The 25,369-nt window shown below is 40.9% G+C and overlaps 1 protein-coding gene across 1 annotated transcript; it reads left to right on the top strand.

The window, feature by feature from the left end:
• Positions 1-4,789: 4,789 nt before the first annotated feature.
• LOC135713006 (putative sodium-coupled neutral amino acid transporter 10) lies at positions 4,790-15,545 on the top strand. The gene is made up of 5 exons (XM_065236092.1): positions 4,790-5,086; positions 5,160-5,680; positions 5,750-6,578; positions 6,654-7,466; positions 15,377-15,545. The coding sequence occupies exons 1-5, from the start codon at positions 5,000-5,002 to the stop codon at positions 15,386-15,388; spliced, it is 2,262 nt and encodes a 753-aa protein (XP_065092164.1). The 5' UTR covers positions 4,790-4,999; the 3' UTR covers positions 15,389-15,545.
• Positions 15,546-25,369: the final 9,824 nt, after the last annotated feature.

Below are 25,369 nucleotides of genomic sequence, written 5' to 3' on the forward strand. Positions count from 1 at the left end.
TGCTTGTGCATCATGATTTAGATATATTTGGCAGCACTGGATAGCTTATACTGTTAGGTGTAAGATTTAAACAAACAATGTTGAGTAAACGTAAAGATGTCGAAACAAGAGAGCAATCTGTCAGCCGTTGTCGCTTTGTTGCGTGCCGGAGTATGCATGAAAGAAATAATTCGGTCGGTAAATGTGTCTGAAAGAACACTGTATAATATTAAAAAAGGCTTGGGAAAGTGATAAGATGGAGCACCTGCTCATACTGCTAATAAAGCACAGAAATGGCTTACGGAAAATATTTCGAAAATTTGGGAGGAAGAAATTTGGCCCCCAAGCAGTCCCGATATCAATCCGTTGGATTATTTTGTATAGGGCGTCGTCCAACGGGATACCAATAGAACCCCTCACACCACACTTAAGTCGCTAAAAGCTAAAATCAAGGCAGTGATGACATCTATGGATCGAAACATTTTAAAACGTGCATACTGCAGTTTCCGGAAGCGTCTAACTACAGCCGTCGAAAGGGAAGGCAATTTTTTTGAATAAATTTACTTACAACTTCCATATGTTGCGAAAGAAAATAAATCGCACAAAATTCATTGCTAGAATAACTAACTGGTGTATTTTTTCTCAGATATGCCATTTACTGCAAAAATTCGTCACGCACCCTGTAGATTGGAATTTTTTTTTTGAGGAAATCGGAAGCCAAAGCGCTAATCGGACAGTCGAAAGAAACAAGGACATAATTCCGGAAGATAGAGCTCTTGGGGATGTTCTAATGATCCAGAAAATTTTCCAAATGGTCATAAAACATCCCTGAAGACCCCGCAATGCCCTGAAGTTTTTGGAACATTCCTGAAATGTACTTAGGAATATTCCATATTTTCTCGCAATTCCTTAAAAGTTCTTGTAATTTTTCTTAAGTTAATAGGGCTGTTCTGAAGTACTCTGATCATCTTTGAAATACTTGGAACTTCCCAGATTATAATTTTTTAAGCTCTCACAATTTTCTTGAATTTATGTAACATCAGCAATAAAGTTCTCTGATCTTCCCGATTTTTCTAATTTTTAAAAGACACTGCCATTAATAAGCACGGAACTTCCCATAAAATGTTCCCACAATGTGCTAATGTTCATGTAACTTCCATTACGTTTCTTAAATTTGTATGAGTCCCTCGGAACATTGCTGAAGTTTTCGTAAATTGCCTGAGTTTCTCAGAACTCCTTTAAAATTTCAGCGATTTCCTTGAAATTTATTGATCTGTCCTCGGAGCTTCCTAAAATTCTCTCAATCCTCCTGAAACTAATGGAACTGTCCTGAAAACCATTAAATTTTCCAGAAGTTCTTTGGACTCAAAAGTCTGAACTTTTCTGAAGTTTCAGAACTTCTTAACTGCAGCTAGGGTGGATCCGCAATCACAATCTGGAAGCATCCCTGAAGTTCAGGGAAAGTTGAAAAAACTGGCGGGAAAAGATGGAAGAATCATTCGAACGAAGGCTGAAGAAGCTTCCAAGGGAAGTCGAAATAAGTTTCCGCGAGGAATCGTAAAATAATTTACGATGTAAGGTGGAAGAAAATTCAGGAAGTTAAATAATTTTTAAAAAGTATTTCCGGAATTACCAGAAAGAACCATCGACTGTTTATCGATTCGTAATTTTAAAGGCTCAATTTTTTTTAGGTATTCAAAAAGATACAAGTCTCTCACAATAATTTTCTCCGAAATTCTGAGCGCGGGCAGGCATAATCATGTGACCACATATAAACAGAATCCACTCAAAAGTACACATGAAATTTAAGTGTCAAATGAATAGTATGTGTGATCACACATGGCTTTTATGTGTACACATATCAAGTATGTGTCCGTCAGATATCATTTGTTGATCAAATTGCAAAAAATCATGTGTGGGACACATAAAAACAATCTTTGAAATTTTTTTACCGGTGGAAACAAATGATTTTAAATTGGCTCACTACTTGACTAGACTATTGGTCCCAAGAAAATTGATTAACATACCCCATTCTAGTCAATATTCTAGTACTACACTATGTTTGTTTTGATTCGCTATGAAAGTTTGATAGATAAAATTAGGGGTTCGTTGATTTTCCTATGTTTCGAGGGGTGTGTGTATCGATTAGCTTGGGACCGAAGAGAGTACCAGAGCTGAACCAAAAAGTTGAGCACGTTTCTCTATGGTATTACCACAGACAAGCATACATAACACTCGCAAGTTGTTCATCGAACACGCATTTAACGGTCATTTTAAAAGTATCGTAGTTGGTAGTACCAACAATCAATACGAAACTAACGATTTTAAATTGGCTCACTACTTGACTACCCTAATAAAAAATAACCATAAACGAACGATAACCCAAGTCATTGAACTATTCCACAAATGGTTTGGATGATACCCAGAACACGTCGTTAAGCAAATTAACCATACAATTTTTATTAGGGTAGCCTACTGGTCCCAAGCAAATCGATTAACGAACCCCATTCTAGTCAAAATTCTAGTACTACACAATGTTTGTTTTGATTCTCTATGAAAGTTTGAGGGGTGAATCGATTAGCTTGGGACCGAAGATAGTACTAGAGCTAAGCCAAAAAGTTGAGCACGTTAATTCGGGACCTTCTGGTCTTAGAGTTACCTCTATGGTAGTACCAACAATCAATACGAAACTAACGATTTTAAATTGGCTCACCACTTTAGTAGCCTATTGGTCCCAAACAAACGATTAACGTACCCTATTCTAGTTGAAATTCTATTACTACACTATGTTTGTTTTGATTCGCTATGAAAGTTTGACAGATAACATCAGGGGTGTGTGGATTCATGCAGAACATGCAGGGGTGAGTGAAATAGCTTGGGACTGCTTGGGACCGTTGTTCTGGTACTGAGTGAGCCAAAAATAATAATGATTTTCTTCGGGACCCAGTGGTCTTAGAGTTACCTCTATGCTATCGCCATCTGTTCAGCGTAGTGCCCAGCACAGTATACTCAAAAGATGGCATTAATGTTTTAGCGACGATGTTTTACAGTGCGAAATATTCTATGTGTCACACACTTAATCACGGTTTCCTTGTTCGGTAATTTTTTTTTTACAGTTTTCGAACTGTAAATCACAAAAACTACCGAACATTCAGCTGTTCTCAATAAAATTACTGACGTTCATTAGTTTTTGCAAGAAACTACTGAATGCGGTAATAGTAATCACTGAATTGACCGTAAAATAATAGTTTTACGTGAAATGACTAAAACTCAGTAAAATAGAACACCGAGTTTTCAGTACTGATTATGTTTTACCACAGACAAACAGACATAACACTCGCAAGTTGTTCATCGAACAAGCGTTTAACGGTCAATTTAAAAGTATCGTAGTTGGTAGTACCGCCACATGTGGCGCGCATAGTCAATTCCCTTGCGTTTGACGTTTACACACTACCGCCATCTGTTCAGCGTACTACCTACCACAGTATGCTCAACAGATGGCGGTAATGTTTTAGCGACGATGTTTTACAGTGAGAAATATTCAATGTGTTATGTCTGTTTGTCTGTGGTTTTACTAAAACAGTCAGCAAACGAAATTCCAAAATTACTGATCACACTAGTAAATTGGACTCCTTTACGTTATTCTTCTCCGTTCCACCTCGCGCACTTAACTTCAGAAATTTGTGTGTGAAAACAGCAACATGTTTGTGAAAATTAGTTAAACGACTTGAAATCAACGCAGGAGTGCAAAATCATACGAAATCGGGCAGTTTCTGCACTCCTGCATCGACTTCCAGATGTTCCATTAAATTTGCAGCAAAAATTTCAATTGTGTGTAGCAGTGCTCCAGACTTACGCACGCAATCTGGCACTCCAAGAAAGCAACCAGCCGGCTGAACCACGAAGAAGTATTAAGCTGGACTATAGCTCAAGATTAGTTTAAACAGCATCATTGCTATTATGCCTCTAAGCAAATAAACCTGAGTCCGAGTCTGAGCCCCCTAATAAAAATCTTAAAATATCCGACATATTTTATTTATTACTCATTGATATTTATTCATCAAAATACTGGAAAACTCAGCAAAAATAATGTACACAAATAAATTACTGAAAAAGTCAGCAATTTTTTTACTGACTGAAACGGTAAATTTTGACATTTCAGGGATTTTTCCATTTACCGAGTTTTCAGTTAAATGAAAAACTACTGAGTTGATTGCTGAAAACTCAGCTGTTTAAAACCCCAGTAAAATTTTACCGACTTCGGTAATCTAAACTCTGTGTGCATGTCTGTTTGTCTGTGGTATTACCAAAATCATGTGGAATTTCAAATGGAAATTCGTCAATTAAAATGTGTGGAATTTTATTAGTGTATGCACAATTTGGATAGTTGCTGAAGGATTGTGATGATAATAAACACGCGAAAGGGCTTAACAAATTTTGTGTACCAAAGTTGATAGGCCCGTTTCAAATGTTACGCGAGATTATTCATGTGTTCAGTTTTGGTAAACAAGGCCCCGGATTTGAGTCACTTTTTGTCGAGTGAGTGAACTCAAATCCATCCGTGCACTCGTCTATTTATCAATTATTTTCTTTACGCTAATCGAGTTCGATTAATTATATAGGACACCCCTAGCTTATGATACGGCTTTGTGGTAACGTGCGAGGTAACGCGGCTATCATATTTTTACTGTTGTTACAATTTTGACACATAGGTGGCACACAGCGAGGTTCGCGCTTTTGGTGTCTGCCTGTCCTGCGAATCAGCTGCAAAAGAAGAAGCACAAAAGCAAAACAAACATTCCACGAAGACGAGGCCGCGAATCGAATACGTGTTGCTGCGTTCCCTTGGAGGAAAGTTCCGTTGTTCCGCACCGGCAAGAAAAGAAAAAAAATCGAATAAAACGGTGGTGATTTTTCGCCACCGGAAACCCCACATCACCACAAATGTGATTTAGTATTTATATCTACAGTATTCAATATAAGTTTATTGTTTAGTTAGTTCAGTCGTGAAGTTTTCGACATGGAGCGCAATTCCGTCCAAACCGTGACATTGATGAACAGTATCATCGGCGTTGGAATCCTCTCGATGCCCTTCTGCTTTCAGAAGGTAAGTTTTCCAGCTAATGAAATGATGAAGGCGATTTGAATGAAGGTGTTAATGACTTGTTTACGTATTCCAGTGCGGAGTTGTGCTGTCGATAGTGCTGCTTTTATTGAGTACCTACATCACAAAGCTAGTTTGTAGTTATATGATCAAATCGGCAATCATTTCCCGGAGGAAGAACTTTGAGCAGATTGCATTCTACGCGTTCGGTTCCTGCGGGAAGCTGTTGGTGGAGCTATGCGTGGTTGGATATTTGCTGGGTACGTGCGTGGCGTATTTCGTGGTCGTTGGAGATTTGGGTCCCCAGATTGCGGCAAAAATGTTTGCCATCAACGAGAGTAGTACCCTGAGAACGTGGGTGATGATTACGGTTACGGTGGTGTGCATAATTCCACTTGGATTGCTGCGGAATGTAGACAGCCTGTCGACGGTTTGTACGGCTTCGCTTGGATTCTATGTGTGCTTGATATTGAAGGTGATGGCCGAGTCTAGCGAGCAGGTCAGCAAAACCGGATGGATTGACGGGTTGGACATGTGGAATTCAAAGGGTATCTTGCAGTGCTTGCCGATTTTCAGTATGGCCTTGTCCTGTCAGATGTGAGTGTGGAGTGGTTTTGGGAGGAAGTGTTGGATGTTGGATAATCCGTTTGATTTATACATTTTCAGGCAACTATTTGAAGTCTATGCCACCATGCCGACGACATCACTGGACAAGATGATTCGTGTGATTCAGAAATCCACCGGTCTCTGTGCTTGCATTTATGGTCTGATCGGATTTTTTGGCTACGTCGCCTTCAATGGACATCACTTCTCCGGTAACATCCTGGTTAATTTCTCGCCTTCGTATGTGTCGGACATAATCAAGATAGGATTCGTGCTTTCGGTGGCATTCAGCTTTCCGTTGGCAATTTTTCCCTGTCGGGTCAGTTTGTATTCTCTACTGTACAAGAAAGCTCACTCCGATGCACACTACTACATTCCGGAGTCCAAATTTCGGCCGTTAACGATCGCCATTGTATGCGCGGCACTGGTTCTAGGCTGGTTGGTACCCTCAATCGAAGTTGTTATCGGGCTGGTTGGATCCACAATCGGCGTTGCTGCTTGTATCATCATTCCGGCTGCATGCTACATGCACATTTGTAAGACAAACATCTCCGAAAAGCAGCTAGCTCAGGTGATGATCGGTTTCGGCCTTCTGATCATGATCCTTGGTACCTATGCCAATCTGGAGGCGATGAATCAGGTTCCGGAGAAGAAATACGAGGCTATTGTGAAGGAAAAGGTTACTCCTCTACCGGTAATGGTTGTGGAAAAACCGGAGGAGAGTTTGGACAAAAAGATTGAGGAGTTAAAACCCAAGTTGCCGGTCCTAGTAGAAGAAAAAGAGATGGTTCCCATTGTGACGGAGAAAATAACGCCGAAGATTGAGGAACCTGTGACGATCAACAGTTTGAAGGACGAAGAAAGTGCTGCCAGCAAGGATAAGGATGAGAAGGTATGTCTGTCGGTCGTATGAATGAGTATTCTATTTCATGGAGGCGCATGGCTTTTAATCTCATCTCAATTTCAGATTGCAATTTCTCCGGAACCTCCACTGGTTCAAGTAAAAGACAAAGACAAAAAAGAAGAAGTAATCGACCAGGATGCCATCCTCAAGGAGGATAAGGAAATCGCCGTCGAAGAGAAAGAGCAAATTCAAAAGGAGATCATCGAGCTGCAGAGCGCCAAGAAAGAACTGGAAGCTCAAGTGCAAAACATCAAGGAACAGCTGGTGAAAAAGAACGAGGAAACCCAGCAATTGGTGTTGAAGAAGTTTGATGAGATTGTCGAGAAGATTGATCAAAAGGCTTCCAGAGAGAAGGACGAGGTCAAACCTGATGCCGCTGGTGAACCAAAGAAGATGGAGGAGACGGCGGATCATCAGAAAGATCCAATTGTTCGCTTACTGACAGAACAGGGCAAGCTGAATGCCAAAGCAAATGAGACCAAGTCTGAAACAATGGCGGCAGGAGTCGCAGAGGTGATTCCGAAGGTAGATGACGAACCGCAAGCCGAAGTAAAGCCGGCAGGCGAAAGTGTGAACAATGAAACCGCTCCAAAACAGCAACCGGAAGTTGCCGAAACCGTTCCACCGGTTGAAGTTCCACTGGTGAAACAGGAAGAGAAAGGTGAACCGCTTCCGCCACTGCCTGTAGAGCAAGAAATAAAATCGGTCCCGGTGAAGAAGGAGGAGGAGGAGAAAGCTGCTGCCGAAGAGTCAATGAAAATCAAATTTGATGGAACGAAAGAGGACGGAGACGCTGGTGCCAAGAGGGATCTTCTTGCGATACGAAACAAGAGAAACGCTGCAAAACAGCAGCAGGAGCAGCAGAACAAAGACGAGGTAAGTCCGAAAGGTGTGGATGAAGCGAATTGTAGAAAGACTGAAAAACGGATACCGGGTAGCAATGTGGTGGGTGTGGAGCATCTTCTCGGGCAGGCTGGCGACATGATGGTACAAGATAAAATTGCAAATTTGGTTCGGAGGGATGTCATCATGGGTGATGGTAAGTTGTTTAAAAAATAAATGTATTTATTTTGTGTACCTCTGCGGGAGGTAGTTATTTATGCCGAAATTGTTCCATGAATGAATATTTGGGAGTAGGTACATGCTATACATAAAAAATAAATTTCTGTCTGTCTGTCTGTCTAATCGATCGGCGTGAAAATTTGTAAGCAGGGGTTTATGGGGCCGGGAAAGGTTCTTATGATGGTTCGAGATCCCTCCCCCCTCTGTAAGGGGTCATACAAATGAAACAGAAATTTCTGAATAACTCGAGAACTAATCAAGCAAATGGAACCACATTTGGCATGTGGAGGTATAAGGAGATGGTCATAGGGGGTAGCCCCTTAGATAAAAGGGAGAGGGGCAATGTACAATATAGCGTCAATTCCAATCTATATATTGATACATTCAAACCATTGGCATTTGGTATTTGAGAAAAGACAGAGATAGGATGCGGAGGGCCCTCTTAGGAGGAGCGTAACCCATGTTATGGTTTCCATTTATTAAATAGTTCAGATAGGCTAGAAATGACAGGTTCATAGTGAGAGAATGTACCATATGGTGCCCGTTCACTGATCAAAATCAGATTCACATCGTCAGGCCCTGCCCAAGAATAAGGGGATTGTCGATGATTTGTCTTTTATTTTGCATTTGCATATAATTGTAATTTTAAGTTTGCTTTTGTAATTATAAGATAAATAGTTTACCTTAATTGAAACATTGAGTTGTATACATTTGACGAATCATACATCTAACATAGTAGTAGTTACAGTGTCGCATGATCTAACAACCACTGCCTGCAACTCATGTTGTAGGGGCCCGGCAGGGCTGATTACGGATCAAAACTAACATAACTCTAACACTAAAATGATCCCGAAGCTAACGCTCATTCATTGCACTTTATGCACGTTCACTCACTGTAGTTTTATTTATTTTCAGTGGACATTGGCCAACATTGGATTTTTATTATACATAATCCTAAATGGGACCTAGATTATTTAATTGTCTAATAACCTCAAGTTCGCCCTCGGTCACAATTTGTATTGTGATTAATCAACACTCGATTGGTGAAGTATGACATTTAAGATGAATTTGAAACAAAGGGAACTTGGAGTGTAAACTGCACTGCCCACCGGTTGATGCTGAAGTCTGGCCAAGTGGGTTAGGGTCTAATGATGTCTGAATGGACAATACAGTTGTAAATTATTTCTTTAATTTAAATCATTTTTAATGATATCAAACCCACTCTACAACAATCATCAGCTTCACTGATGATTGCGAGAGGGAACTCATTCTCACTCTCGCAGCATCCAGCAGATCGAAGTAATAATCTAAATAGCAACCGATAGGCATGATACTGGCGATCAATAACGATAAAATCTGTTTCAAATATATTGTGCTTCTGATCAGTTGTGTTCCCCTCAAACCAGTGCTATTTCCCCAGTGACTAGATCGAAGAAGAAGCAACAGAACAGGTGGATGTTTTATTTTATACTCTCTATATTATGCTGAATCAGTTTTAGGTTTTTGGGGTAACAGAGGCAGGACGCGGTGGGACCGCTTAGGAAAAGCATAGTGTTCACACTTGAAGGGTTCAGAGCGGCTGAGCTGTTCAGTGGTAGTTTTACCTTCTTTTCAAAACCAATTGGGCTCTAGAACAATTTTAAACTTGTTCTGCATTATTCACATGTTGCAATTCTAGAAAAGAGCTCGATGTAAAGTAGCCTTTTTTAGTTTAAATGATCTTTATTTCAGTTCAACTTGGATGATTACCATATACATTTTTCTAAGTGATTTAATTGCTTTCTTCATCTTTAGGTATGGGCAAAATTCAAAATTTGTTTTACAGAATTAGTCCTAGACTTAGTACACGGTCGACCACCTTGGTGGGATTGGTTTGATTTGTTTTTAGAATTTGAAGAGAAACTACTTAATACTACTATTTACAGCTTAAAACTAACCTACTCTACTATATACACTTAACCTACTATGTACAAATTGCTTATTAAAGCATGTTCAGAAAGATTGCATTTTTGGATAAATTTGGTTGTCATATCCTCAATTTTGGAATCTGCTTTGGGAATTTCTGCCTCTTGATGGAGGTCTGCTATTCTTGTGTCGAATGGACGATCTAGGATCATCCTCAACACTCTATTCTGTGCAACCTGGATTTTGTTCCTGTGGGTCTGAGCGCACGATTCCCACACCGGGGCGGCATAGAAGATCGCGGGGGTTATGATCTGTTTGTAGACAGCCAGTTTGTTTTGCCTTGAGAGGCGGGATCTGCGGCAAATGAGCGGATACAAACACCTAGCCAAGGCGGAGCACTTAACTAGGGTTTTCTCTGTGTGCGAGCGGAACAGGAGCTTCTCATCGAACAACATCCCGAGATAAGTAACATCAGTGGACCACTCGACCCTTGTACCATCCATTATTACGGTACAGGAGGGAGACGGTTTAAGTTTTGGCGATTGTCAGTGAAGGAACATGATCGCTTGGGTTTTCGAGGCGTTGATTTTGATTTTCCACGTGGTGGCATAATCAGTAAAGGTGTCAAGGCATCGTTGGAGCTTGTTCGTAATTTCACGAGGCATCCTACCCTTGACGGCTATCGCGGTGTCATCTGCGAACAGGAAGAACACGCAACCGTCTCCTAGAGGAGGGATGTCCAACGTGTAGATGCTGTAAAGCAGTGGTCCCAGTAGACTCCCTTGCGGAACACCTGCTGGGATCGGAAATTGTCCCGAAAGGGAACTATTCAACGACACCCTGAACGACCTTTGCTGGAGGTAGTTACGGGTGATTTTCACAAGGTATGGTGGAAAGTTGGAGTTACAAAGCTTGTATATAAGTCCGTCGTGCCAGATATTGTCAAACGCCTTTTCGACGTCTAACAAGGCCATGGCTGTGGACTTGGATACAGCTTTGTTACTTCGGATGCTATTCATCACCCGCACTAGCTAATGATTGGTGGAATGCCCCTTGCGGAACGCGAACTGTTCCGGAAGAAGAATGTCATGTTCCTCCACAAACTTGCTCAGTCGGCTGAGGATCAATTTTTCGAACAGCTTGCTCAGCGCTGAGAGCAGGTTAATCGGTCTGTAGCTTGACGGTAGTGGAGGGTCTTTCCCAGGTTTGCGGATCGGGATGATTTTTGTGCAGCTCCAAGCATCTGTTGAGGATGGCAGCCAGCAGCGAGTGCACCCTCGGGCTGACATTTTTCTACTCTAGGTTGAATATTCCGTCAAACCCGGGAGCCTTCATGTTCTTACTGTATTTCAGCGCTGAGCAAATTTGTTCCTCTGTAATCCGTTCTTCGGAGGGACGGCACAAGGGGAGGAATCTAACGTCTGGACGCACTGCGCAACCTGGTTCTCGAGTAGACTTGGGATTTTGGAGCCAAGCAAATGCGACTGGGCAATGTGCTCCCCAATCGCATTGGCCTTCTCTTCGTTGGTGATAAGCCGTTCGTCATTGACTCTAAGTGGTGGAATGGGCTTGGGGTGAGACTTCAGCACCTTGGCAACCTTCCAGAATGGTCTGGAACGGTCGTCCAGGTACTGAACGAGCCGCCCGAAACTCTCGTTCCGGATTGAGACCATTCTGGAAGCTATCTGCCGATTCAGAACGACCATTTCGTATTTACACTGCAGATCCCCAGTCCGCTGAAACTGGCGTCTACGAACATTTCTGAGCCGAATCAAGAGTTTGGTGTGGGAATCAATTGCTTGACACTTAACCCTTCACAGGAACTCTTCAAACGCACTCTTCGACAGCCACGGATATGGTCGATGTCCTCCACTGTGTCAAGCGGTGGGTTGTCATCGATGTGGCGGTCGACCACGCGCCGAAACTGGACCCAGTTGACTCGATGGTAGTTCTTCCGCAGGCACGGTGCAGGGGCCACATTGCAGCCCAGCTCGGTCAGCACCGGTTGGTGATCCGAACTCAGGTCGTTGACGGCAACCGGCTTGGCTAATCCGGTGTTTGCCAAGAACAGGTCCAGTGTCGATGGGTTGCCCGCCGGTGATGTGAAGATTGGTTCGTCCGGAAACCAGACGGAATAGAGACCATGCTGGGAATGGTCGAATAGTAGGCGGCCGTTCTAGTTCTGCTGGTAGTTCCGCCAGGCCTCGTGCCGGGCGTTCAGGTCCCCTCCGATTACGAAGCGGGCATTGGTGCGGGTTATGATGGCAAGGTCGTTCTTGAACTGCTGTGCTGTACCATTGCTAACGGTACATTGCCGGGGGCAGTAGACAACGATGAACCGGACGTTTCCGGTCGATGTTTCCACCTCAACGCCGACGGCCTCGATGATGGAAGTGCGGTAGTGGGGTAGGGTGCAGTACTTGATGCCTTTCTTGATAATGACCGCGACACCGCCCCCCCTGGAGCTGGTGCGATCAAGCCGGACAATGCTGTGGTCGGGCAGCCAGAAGCTGTCACTGGTCTTGAGGTGGGTCGTGGGTCTCGGTGAGAAGGCCCACGTCGATGTCGTGCTTGCGGAGGAAGTCTGCAAGCTCAATGTTTTTCGCCCCTACGGAGCGAGCGTTCCAGTTGGCTTCACGGTCCATAATTAGCGACGAAGGAGATGATAGCTTGGAGCTGTTGTGTTCTTGTAGCGCAGGTGCGCTTGATGATGATGGCCTGGGCCAACAGTGTGACGATCTCATCCGTTGACAGCGGAGAATCGTCTGAAGCTTCGCCGGTTGTACCGGCCAATCCCGGAGCAGGGGGATCCGTCGATGGCCCGGAGGCTTGACCGGGTACTGCAGCGGCAGCCGACTGGGCAGCAGCCAACTGTTGGTTGAGCGGGAGCGGCGGCAACACTGGAATTGGCCGTGGTTGGACCGGTGATAACGGAGGAAAGTTCTGCGCGTTGTTTTCCGGAACCTTCTTGCGACCGGGCTGGTTGTTGGACGAGGCCTTCTTCCGGATCTCGGCGTATTCGGCCCGCTTCGGACAGGCCTTACTCGTGGCCTTGTGGGCGGCACCGCAGTTGGCGCATGTGGGAGCGGCTTCCTCGATGCTGTCGCAGTCGTCGATCTTGTGGTTTTTGCCGCATTTGATGCAGCGGCTGGCCATGCGGCAGTTCCTGGTGCCGTGCCCGAACAATAGGCAGTTCGAGCACTGAGTGACGCCACGGTGGGTCGGCTTATACCGCTCCCACTTCACTAGGATGTGGAACATTGTGCGTGTCGTCTGGAGATCCTTCACGGTTGTGGAGTTCTTCTCCAGATGGACCAGGTAGAGCTGGTCACGATACTTGATGGCCTTGCTGCGGGTCATCTTGTGGATTTCGACCGGCTTGAGGCCGTTCACCTTAATCTCTTTCATTAAGGTGGTGGAGTCCATGTCGGGGAGCCCGCGCAGCACCACTTTCAGCGGCTTGGTGGCCTCGACGTCGTGGGAGAAGTATTCCAGCTTCATGCATCAGTTTGTAGCCTTCCGTGCACCGTTGAATGGTGCAACGAAGGCCCTCCTTAATGTAGTAATCCAGCTTCTCCCATAGCCCGGGAGGGAAGCCCTTCACATAGAAGGGTGGCAACTTCACTTTTTTCGGCACCGTTTCAGGGTCTGACTGCGGCTGGGCTCCGTTCTGCAGGGCGGAGAACGGATTGTTGCTCAGCAGCTTTTTTGCTGCCGATGCGGTGGCGCTGATGTCTTCATGTCTGGGTTGTTTAGTTCAGGGAGGCTCCGGCTGCGGGTCCCAACGCCCGGTTTTCTTCTGCTTCTTCTGGGCTGGCTCGGTGGTCGCGCCGTCTTCTGGGAGAGGCTGTTTTCCCGGTAAACCGGCACTCGCGTTACCGCGCGATTTCTTACCCATGGCTGGGTCAGCGAGAGCATCACTACACAACGCGGAGCTAATTCTAATTGTAAAGTAGCCAAATAGAAATGCCAAAATCTGACCAGTTCAGCTGTTCTGATTTCGGTAGAGTTTGTTGAGATCGGGTATAGTTTCTGAGTATGTTGTTTGTGGATTCCCATTTTGAAATAACTCAGATTAGCACAGAGCAATAGTTTTATTGCTAGGGAACTTTCTTTTGGGATCGTCTTTTCTTCATACAATTCTCATTATTCATATTATATTAATCATTATTAAATGTTATAATTATGTTTAAGCCTAGTTCTAGATTAGTTTGTTATTAATATTTTTTGCATTGCAGCTCGCGAGAGGTTACCAAAGATGGGTTCTCTTTTTCATCCATAGTTTGGCGGGAGGGGGCGATCTGAGAGCTGAATAGAGGCAAATAAAATAGGGAACACAACACCATGACCCAAACGACTAACCAATGCATGCGGCTCACACTTAACTTGTTCTATTTCTTTCCAATATTACCTGTCTGAGAACAAGTGGGAACACGGCCGGATGTTCAATAGGAGGAAAAATAGCGAGAAAGCATGAGCAAGAAAAGAAGAATTAAATAAGACATGCATCGGAAAGAGTAAGCAGTCAGAAAGGATCACGCCGGTTGGAGACAGCCAATTTATACTGGACGGAACTAGTAGGTAGGATAAGAATTGTAAAAGGTGTGTGCTTGCATGATTTACCTATTTTAGAATTATCTATAATACCACCTAATATTGATCACTAACCTTCATATAGTTTCAGCATTATCGACGGTATTATTACCATGCATAGAGATAAGTTAATGTACCAGAACCTGGACGGATACGAGCCTACCCAGGGAAGGACCCGGATACGACCACCCATGTGTGCCTAGAGTATCGCAACGGGAAGGATAGTGGGTGTATAGACTAGGGATTTAGACCCTAGATCAGCCAACTTAGCGGTTGGCACGCCTATACACTGCACAATTATTGATGAAAAAGCGAAAATTCTACAAAGGAGATTCCTAACAAACAATGTATGCTGATTAAAGCCTGAATAAGCATTTTTTTAGCTGATGAAGCATATTTTTCCTGAATAAACTCTTATTCTGCTTCCAATGTTTGTTGGGTTATTTACAACCCCATAGCATCTGAACCCTTGAAACGAAAGTCCGTTCCATTTGATCAAGATATTCACCCCTATACTCGTTTTCGAACGAATCGAAACGTTCATACAATTTTTTTTTATTTGTATGATCGTTTCGTTTCGTTCGAAAACGAGAATAGGGGTGATTACTAGTAAGCTAAGACCACAGTTAAAAAAAATGGATTAGGTTTAGTTTTCACTAGTATATGTACATAACCAGTTAAAATCATTGTTAGGATATATCAAAGACCCAGTTAATGTTTTAAGTAAAGCAGGTGTAACAATCATGGCAGGTGGCACAAGCTATAATCATTGTTACAAAGTATATGTAGGACAAACTAAGAGAACTTTAGCAACTAGCTTTAAAGAACATATAGCGCAGGTTAATAAGGCCTAAAAGCAATAGGAAGAAGGCCTAACATATGACTTTAAAACAAAGGTTGCAAAACACATGTTCACCGAGGACCACCAATTGACGACATCACGATTTAACGAACCGTATATCACTGGAATTGGATATTGCAGAGAGCCTCGAGATCAACAAACGGAATTCAATTTTACTCAGCAGGAGATTAGATTTACTTCTAATGTGAAAATGTACCTAGGTTAATAAATATTCTGTAAGTTGCGATGGTTTCTTCAGTCGAGTATTAGTACAAGACACTGAAGAAGTCTGTACATTGTAGGCGGAATACGCGTATCTGTCAAGGAAAAATAAAGTAGAGAAATTAACTGAAAATTACTAATCCTTCTCTCTTTCTTTATACAGGTATTCCACTAAGACGCCCACATTCATCAGGAAACATTTAATTGTTCGCATTATTCTCAGATACCCTGTATAAACATAAAACTCAAGATGTCTGTCCCACCCCCATATTCACCGTAAACGAGTTTGAAATAAATGTATACATAGGTCTCGAAGGGCATTTTGCAGCAACAGATGAAAAAAAGATTAATTCCGATTTATACGCAACGAAATAAGTTTTTTTACTGATCATTTTCAACCGGAAAACTCTAGCAGGACCGAAATTGGAGTAAAACATGGAAGCAAGTTTACATTAATTCGCATAACCTGGCTGGTGCTGAAGCAATTATCACGAAACAGGTGATGGCAAAATGTTTCTCCGGAAAATGACAAAACAAAAAATTTTCGGAGAAAATTCGCTGCTAGCTGCTAATAAATAGAAAAGATTAATTTTCACCAAAAAACATAATATTGTACACGTGTACTCTGCGGTGCGGTGAGCTCATCGAACAAGAAGCACGCAATGATCGCTTCCAGGAATGCTGTGAAATAAAAATTCCAGCGAAATTTATTTTCATGTCGACTCGCAGTTTCCGTTTTTCAGGATCCCCATCGATAAAAAAAAAAAACGCTGAGAGTGTGTGGTTTGCTTGCTAATGAATTAATTTTTGAACGGGGATTTTCATTCAATCATCGACACTCGCAAACAAAGTGCTGAAGCTGGTGCGGCATTTATGTTGAGAGATGCGGAAATGGATTATTCATTTGATTAATTTGTTATGCCTTTGTTTGGGCCTCATTCGGGTGATGTTTGAAAAGCAATAAAAAAAGGTATGAATGAATTCCTGTATGATAGTGACCGAGAACGCGAGGGCGTCTTTTTCTGCGATTTCCTTTTTGTCCTCGTCCTAAGTAACGAAGAGGAATGTTCAGCAGCTTTAGCGCCAGTCCCTGGTTCAGGGAGAATGCTGAGACGCATTTGAATCCGACTGGAGCTCCTATCCCTATCTAAAGGGGGTTAGTGGTGGATCAATCTGACATACCCAATCAAGAACACCAGGTGAATGAAATGAGAAACCCCTTGAAAAATAGAAATCATTCAAAAATTCAACCGATCCACTAATCAAAATAATAAAAGATTTGAACAAAGAACACTAGATCCCTTGATAAATAAATCAATTAAAAAACACACGCTAAATGGTCGCTTAGCTTGAAGGCTTTAACACTCCGAACACGATGCCTCCGGTTAAATGTGTTACGGCAAATTGACAATGTTTGAAAAAACATTGCTCAGCAATTTATCGATAGATTTTAAATCTATCGATAAAGAATAAATCTTTAAAGTAGGTATGTAGTTTCAAAAGGCGCCAACAGGTTTTAATTTCATCAATAAATGGTGTTAAAGTTTGTTAAATTTTACATGGTGTAATGGACAAATACAATTTTATTTCTGAAAAAATAACAAAGTACGAAGAGGTGTAATTTACCTGGGCGTGCATCAAAATTGGTCAAATATTCAAGGTTTATCTTTATAGTTTTTTGCTTGATTCATTGAGTCCGGTGAAAGTTTGAGCTATTTAAGAAACGGTTTACTGGTTTCTTTTTTTAGTATCCTTTTCAATTTTTTCAGAACAAGGAGCCAAATGAGCTGAGATTTTGTTCATTTGTTATAAAAACAGTAGGATAGAGCACTACTTCGTCGTAATCGCCCATTTCCGTTCTATCGGTCAGAAAAGATCAATAATATCAATGATTTCACCATGCACAAATCAATAATAAGTTTGTTCCGATGCGTTAGTTCATTAGCTACAACGTAGACCCTGTTAGAGCGTATTATATGAATATTTACGCTCATTGTTCTCAAAACAAAAGAAGCGCTCCTAGCGAATCCCCTTTTTCTACGTTTATCCGTAGGACGAAGGAAATCTAATGGCGTTTCAGTGCGTTTGGACGGAATTGAAACTCGTAGAACGAATTTAGAATCAAGAAGCAGTATTACATTTTAAACAATATCTCAACTATTTGTGACTCTTTATCAAATCCAACGGTACGTATGGAAAAGTAAATAAATTTAGAAATCATCTTTGACAAAAATATTCCATTTTTCGTTCAAACTCGTGCAGAAAAGAGAGGTAAAGCGCGGGTTGTGCTTAGTAGGACGGAAATTAGATCAAAAACCCTATTTGGCTTCAATTTTCGATTTGTATTTCAATAAAACGTTATCCTTTTCGATTTAATGTGAATTGCGAATAAAAGCTCAATTCCGAAAACTAATAACAATATGGTATAGTTTGTTTATAAGATTGAGCTTTTATTCACGAGAAATCGGCGATTGATCGATCTGTTTGTTTACAAATAAAATTACGCCCAAATCTAAAATCACTCCGGATTTCTATGAAGAAGAAGAAACAGAAAAAAAATCAAAGTAGCGCGAATAACATACAGGGTGATTCAGAATAGCTGTCACCGATTTCACAAATATTCAATTCTCAATGGGTAAAATTGGGTATATGCTCAAGTATTTTTGTTTTTAATGTGTACAAATATCAGCTTGTATTGATAGTAGGCTTTGAAATTTCATTCGTTTGTGATTTCAAGCAGCCGTTGACGTCATAATGAAGCATGGCATAAATCTGTAAAAAAATTGTGTGTTATCTTTTAGAAACTGAAATCTCTTCGAAAGAATGTGACATTTATTTTTGCATCATTATAGAGGTACAAAGGAACCATGCTTGGAAAATCCGTTCAATGTCAGAGCTTAAACGCATCACCAGGACTCAAAAAGTGCTGGAACTAAAGCGTGCGTGCCAGCTGTGGTTAATTTGCATGACAAATGTGGCTGGTAATTAAGGTAAAGGGAGAGTGATCTGAAATAAACTATGCTTAGTTGAAGGTTATATATGTAGAATATCTGGAATATAATGATATCAAAAAATCATGCAAGCGTTCAATCGTTATGACCATTTCTAAAAGGAACAGCTATTCCGAATCACCCTGTATACAGTCAAGATTCATATTGTACAGATTCGTTCTTGCCGGATTCCTGTAGTAATGCCCAACTAACATTTTCAATATATGTAAACGCTTTATAACTTTTACACAACTCTATACTAGCAAACCTGGCAAATTTAGGCAGCTAGTTTTGATCAAATTCTCTTAGTCCCATATTCGTTGACGCTTATACTTAGCCGATATTCAGCTGTTTGAAGCTGAGTATGAAGTTGAAAGGCGCTTATTTAAGTTTTACCTAATCACTATACAGCTTTTTCGCAAAGTAGAATTAAATATTGTGTGTGTAGAGAACATTGTTATTGTTATTGTTATTGCTCAGTTCACACCCTGGCAGGCTGGTGCCTACCGATCTGCACTTAAGCCAGGCATGAACCTACGGAAATTTAGTCGTGGCCTATGCTAGACCGTATAGAATAACGACTTTCCTTTCACTAGCAGGCTTTTTGGTCCCACTAGCGTCCGATTAGGGGATAGTAAGAGATTAAAAGAATAAAGAAGAGAGATAGAAAATTTTGTTGTCTTGCTGAAAAAAAAAAAAAAAAAAAAAAAAAAAACGCCGGCTTGTTGTGCCACATTAGGTTTGTTCGTTTTAATTCCGTTTCAAGGGGCAACGTCCATCGTCGTCGTACTCAAATACCTGGGAACCTCAAGAGGTGCACAGGGCCAACGTGAAAGACTTCCATTCTGGGCAACTGCTTGACCTGAACTCTGGTCAAAATCCTATCGGCTTGCTTAATTTCCTTGTTGACGCTCCGCCGCCTTAGTATTTGCCTTTGCTGCGATGTTCTGGCGGATTTAATTCATAATCAAGGGCTTGCCTGTAGATTTAATTTCTATTGCTATCGGCTTCTGATGACATTTACATCTGAGATCCATTTGTGAGGCCACCAGCCACAAGTTATATACCGCAGGCAGCGGTTGATGAGACCTGCAGCTTTTGAGTGTTCTCCACTGGTGCTGCACATATTCCACGTTTTAATCGAAGTTTCGAATTTTGGTACGTTGACCAATCTGATTTGATCTCCGCTTTTGTGTAAATGTCATATTATCACCGACCTTATTACCATCACCTTAGTGTGTGATATCTGGTGTACGCTCATCTGTGTTTTCGTTACCAATGCAGTTAATTTGACACGTTTGTTGCATTCCCGTATGTCTCAATATTATTCTTGCTGAACCACCGTCAAACCCACTATCCAGAGGCAGCGAACCACCTTAACACCTGAAATTATACAAAAACAAATTAAACATTAGCACATTCTGCTCAGTAAGCAGGCCACTGTAACCGACGATCTTTCAAATCCGAAAACTAAAAACTACGAAAAAGTACTTAGGCCTTCATTAAGTTCCACTTTCACGCGACGTTCAATGTTTCAATTTGGTCTTTACGTATTGTTCAGGCCATAAATAGGCTCTTTTCAAAAGTTACGCGAGAAATACGCACATTCGTCGCCTACCTCGCAAAACTGGTTCCAAACGACAACAAAGGCATAAGCAACGATGGATTGTTGATCTTTGCTGGCTCCGGTGGTGTAGTGCACAGCAAAAAAAAATGTAATATTGATCAACGTAATTCAAGCTGATGTATGAAAAAATGATGTAATTGTAATTTTGTAATTTATCAGCACACACCCTGGTCGACCACTGTAAACTAATCTGCCGTTAAGCGAGTGTGTACCTACTGAAACCTGGCCGTATAGCATAACGACCTTCTTCCACTAGCAGGCCTGTTTCTGTTTGCACAGACAGTCCCACTAGTTTCCGATACATTTATAGGGGATAGTAGGAGATTAAAAGTATGGAGAAGAGTTATAGAGGTTTTTTTTTTTTTGTTGTTATTTTGCTGAAAAGAGAGAAACAGAACTATACGAAATTACACCTGCTGAAAAAAAGATAAGTCTATTATTTTGGTTAGTGATCGTTTGGATTTGGGTCACCCCACGTTGTGTTTAGGTTAGTATAAATAAATAATATTATATAGTCATATAAATCACCACAGCTCATTATATTCAGTGTTATCGGTTTTTGTTTCTGGATCTTTAGTTACCTCTGTGATATACTTACTTGCGGCATACTATTTTGGGAGTGTATATGAGCGAGTACCATGTACGGTAGCTCATCTCTCATCGTGATGGTGGGACATAGTAGACAAATTAGAGAGAAAACAAGGAGATATTAGTATTAGTTATATGTAAACAAACAAAACAAAAGAAGAGAAGAGGAAAGAAGAGCAGAAAAATAAAAAGGGGATTAATTTATTTTTTTTTTCTTTATTAGAGTGACTTTCAGCCAAAAAAGGGGATAAAGTAGATAACAAAGAAAAGAAACGTAGGCAGATTATTAGAAAAGGCATTATCCGAGACCTCAATCAAATGTCACTCCCGCCGAGATCTCAGCGGAACCCTCCCCGCCGAGACCCGCACAGCCGAGCTCGGTAGAAAAAACTAAGTGTGTAGATAGATTAGTAGGAAAATAAATAAAACTACTTGATGACTCAAAGTGCAATGAATGAGCGTTAGTTTCGGGATCATTTCAGTGTTAGAGTTATTTTAATTTTGATCCGTAATCAGCCCTGCCGACCCCTCCAACATTAGTTGCAGGCAGTGGTTGTTAGATAATGCGGCACTGTAACTACTACTATTTTAGAGGTATGATTCGTCAAGTTTATACAACTCAATGTTTCAATTGAGGCAAACTATCTATCTTACAATTACAAAACCAAACCTTAACTTACAATTATATGCAAATACAAAATGAAACTTGACAAATCATCGTCAATCCTCTTATTCCAGGGCAGGGCCTGACGATTTGAATCTAATTTTGATCAGTGAACGGGCACCCTATGGTACATTTTCTCACCATGAACCTATCATTTCCAGCCTATCTGAACTATTTAATAAATGGAAGCCATAACATGGGTTACGCTCCCCCGAAGAGGGCCCTCCGCATCCTGTCTCTGTCTTATCTCAAATACAAAATGCCAATGGTATGAATGTATCTATATAGGGTATACGTCCCTAACCTCGGTCTAATATGCAGCCATAGATTACGTTTTTAATCATAACTCATCAATTAATTTACCTGCAAACGATATTCTACTGCTAAATGGTATGCTTAGATATGCTTATCATGTCGTTTGCTATCAGGAACCGCAAAAAGTTGAAAAACTTACTTTTTTTAAGACAAAAACTCACCAGGGAAATGTATGTAATATCGGTCTATTGTCCCCAAATTGGGTCTATTTATGGATGCAACTTCGTCCTATCCTGTTTGATTCTCAAAAAAAACGCTCTTGGTAACGTTTTCTTATGTATTTTTTTTTATCACTATCACTGTTAACTTAATACTCTTCATTCCTCAAAACATTTCTTAGAGAAAATTTTACGAAAACTACATTAAATCACTCAAGTTAAAAATTAAAAATTAAAAATTTCGCTTATCGTCTTTCGACCGCAGAATATCTAAATCAAAACATTGTGATGTTCATTATACAGATTTGGCAGAAAAAATCTCCCTTCCTGTTCGTTCCTTATCATCCAAATGCAAACCACATTGTTGACGTTACTCTTATTGCTATATGCTGTCAAATGAATTTCATGGGCCAAAGTTAGGAACATAGAAAAGAAATGTGTCCCTAAAGTTGGGTCCATGATTTACTTGTGAAAACGTTGTTAAACAATTAAAATAAACATAAAATATTCAAACAGTAACTGTGAGTTTTACGTCTAGTGTGTATTATCAGGTAATTCCATTCAATAAATGCCATAATCAGGCCATTTGATGATCGTCAGTGCAACCTTCCCATCTTAACCTTAGAAGTCATGGCGGCTAAAAACTCCGAACAGAGTGATATTCTCAACCAGTTTTATTACTTACGAGAGCTGAAAATGTATTGAAATGTTGTGATATAAATTGATTTGTGTGTGGTACACATTTATCAATCATCAGTGATCAATATTTTCCTTATTTTTTGTGTAATATTCCTTAATTAATTATTTATTTGCGTGATAGGCCGAATGAAAGGACTAGACCCACATTACATACCGTAACCCTATAACTTGGAAATGACGTACAATCAAATAAACCCGTAACCCACTCACTTGGTCAGGCTTCAGAATCGTTCAGTGGGCAGTGCGCTCTACACTCCAAGTTCCCTGTTTTTCAAATTTACCGCAAATTTGATATTTTAGCCATTGAGTGTTGATTAGTCACAATGAAACATTGTGACAGAAGTTGAGGTTACTAGTGTATTAAATAATCTAGGTCCTATTTAGGATTATATCTGAAAAATCCAAATCTGACCAACGCCCACCCTAAACCTAAACCTGTTCTAATCCACCTGAAATGACTAACGAATGGAAGACTTTGACTACCCAGCCATGCAATAGTCTCATTCCGTGCCTTATGGCAACTTGATGATTCTATTGCGCTTATCTTCTGGCACAACCCAGGGGAGACTTGGTCCTATACCCAATGCTTAACTTATCTCCATTCCACTCAGCTACTCGCAATTTCTTGTGATATAGTGGGCGGAATATTATTATATGAAACAATTCAATGCAGACGTCTTTCCAAATTTGGCAGATCGACAGGTAATCGGTGAGTTACCACGATAGTTGCTATTCCACAACTCGACAACGTCCCATCGTCAACGTCTGCTATGAGAATTTCCCATTACAGACGCCAACGAAATGTCGTCATCGAGCTATCGATCAACTACCCTGGTTATCGCCTGGTACCTTATAGCACGATGCTAGGAGGCGAACCGGAAGAATCGATGAGCTACCTCCCCCTATATGCGATTATTTTGCTTGATGGGACAAACTGACCTGATGTTGTTTTCACATTTTGCATGATCAAAGTCCATAGTTTTATCACATAATATCGACGAAAATCCATATGGGACTGATATGCGATTATAGGCCGAGAACATGCCGAGATATTATTTACCGAATCTATAATTATTCTGAACGTTTGTCATCGCCGGATTTCATTAGACACATAATTTACTTGCACCTCGACGCTACCAACTTTGCTAAACCCACACTTAAAACTGATCTAGAAATGTCTACATGTTGTTCTACAATGAGATCGCTGAGTAGAGGCTTTATAATAGTACATGTGCAACACTTTCTCGACCATTCTATTTATAGATTTATGGAAGATGCAGTGTAAAAGTCATAAAACCACTCGATACCCCTCTCCAACGGGGGAGTTTGGTAAAGAAAGATGATCCAACCGATTTGTACCTTCATAAAAGTTGTCCTTGCTTACTTTCTACTCTCTATATATACAATTTCACACTGCCGTACTCTAATGGAACTATCAACTCTATACTTTCATCTCCTCATCTATCGTATACAAATTACCACTTTTGTCTGTTATTTGAAATTAGCATCGTCAACTACGAATAACTATAGTTCTTTCAAAATAGAACCTGAAGATGTTAGTGATTCCCTCGACCAGAAGTCAGAGAGAGCTCTGGGAGTAATCTCGAGCGATGATCTAAAAACCAGGAACTCAGAGCCGTGAAGGCGTTGACAAGCAGTACCAGTAATGGGAAGGAATAGCGCGAGTCTTATAGTGGGGATTATCAGATGCTTACCGAAGAATAAGACTCAGAAGTCTCATAAGACGATGTTGAGCAAACCGTAGTTAATCGAGGTGCAGCAAATGTCTCTGAAACGGATTTTAGATTGAAAGAATTGAACGTACTGCCCATAAAGTGGGAAGGAAGAGGAAGCTTTGAATACTTCGTAGATATTTGTTAAACGAAGTAGGGGAATTTTTATGACTTTTTTGTAACTAATGTTAGTTGGTAGTTCACAATAGTTCTTAATTCTAGGTCAGTACTAAAGATTAAGGTTTGTTTTTAATTTTTTGAAGTTTATATAATAAATTTGACTGTGAATCAATTTTGGTTGCCTCTTCATGATTTTTTTCTTCCTTCTGGTCTGATCGTACCTAAAACAAAGCAGAGAATTAGTCAATGTCCAAAAACTTACCTTTGATCGGAAGTCCACTTTCCTTTCCGTCTATCCAAGCAGCATACTCCAATCGATATGCGGTCTTCAAAAAAGGTCATGAGCAAACAATCAACATCTAGGGGAGAGTCCGGGACGCCGGGTGTTTCGTTGCTCCCATCATCCAGCAGTTTTTCCTCCGTATCAATCCTAAACCACAGTAAAAATATAAAACATTATTACTTACTATTGCTCAGCTTCCCTGCCGATTACATTTCCACAAATTAAAGCCATTTTCGTTCCGTTTTATTGGAAAAATTACCTGAATTTTCATGATTTTCCTCCGAACTACGCAATGTTTACTTTTCGTTTGACGTTTCCATAGTGGGTGGGTATATAAGTGTGAGTGTTGAGAGTGCAGAGAGGGAGAGTTCTCTCTGAGTGTCGTAATAGAGTTGGGTTACTGTTTTGATTTTTACATGTTTCTGTGAAGCTGAGGAAAACTTTGGCGTTTTGAAATGGTGTTGGGATGATTGTTTGGGGAAATTTATGTTGCACACGCGTATATGAGCGAAGCTGAAGAACACTTCAACGTGTTAATAAGCTTTGTGGGTTGAAGTTAGGTGATCAATCAGAGTTTCTTTTTCTCAATGGTGTATTCCCTAATAAACAAATATCATAAACGAACAATATCCCAAATAGTCAAACTTTTCCACAAATGGTTTGGATGATACCCCGAATATGTCGTTAAGCAAAATAACCATAATATTTTTATTAGGGTTGTTATATATTTGGCTTCGGTTGAAACTGGGAGGTTTCAGAAGTAATGCCGTTTTGGGGATTTTGTGGTTCAGTTTTTGTTGGTACCTTTTTTTTTTTTTTTATCTAGTTCGTTTATTTGGGAGGCTCAATCGCGTTAGCTTTACGGAGCCGATAATTCATTGTTCACTGTGTGTAACAAAATTCACTTAATTCTATGTCTAGTAGGAGTTGGGCCGATTACTCGCGGCTTACTCGAGGTTAGAAGGGTACATTTTCGAAG

Source organism: Ochlerotatus camptorhynchus, unplaced genomic scaffold, assembly GCF_037179485.1.
Source record: "Ochlerotatus camptorhynchus isolate MF236.1 unplaced genomic scaffold, CSIRO-AGI_Acam_v1.1 ptg000530l, whole genome shotgun sequence".
Lineage (NCBI taxonomy): Eukaryota > Metazoa > Arthropoda > Insecta > Diptera > Culicidae > Ochlerotatus > Ochlerotatus camptorhynchus.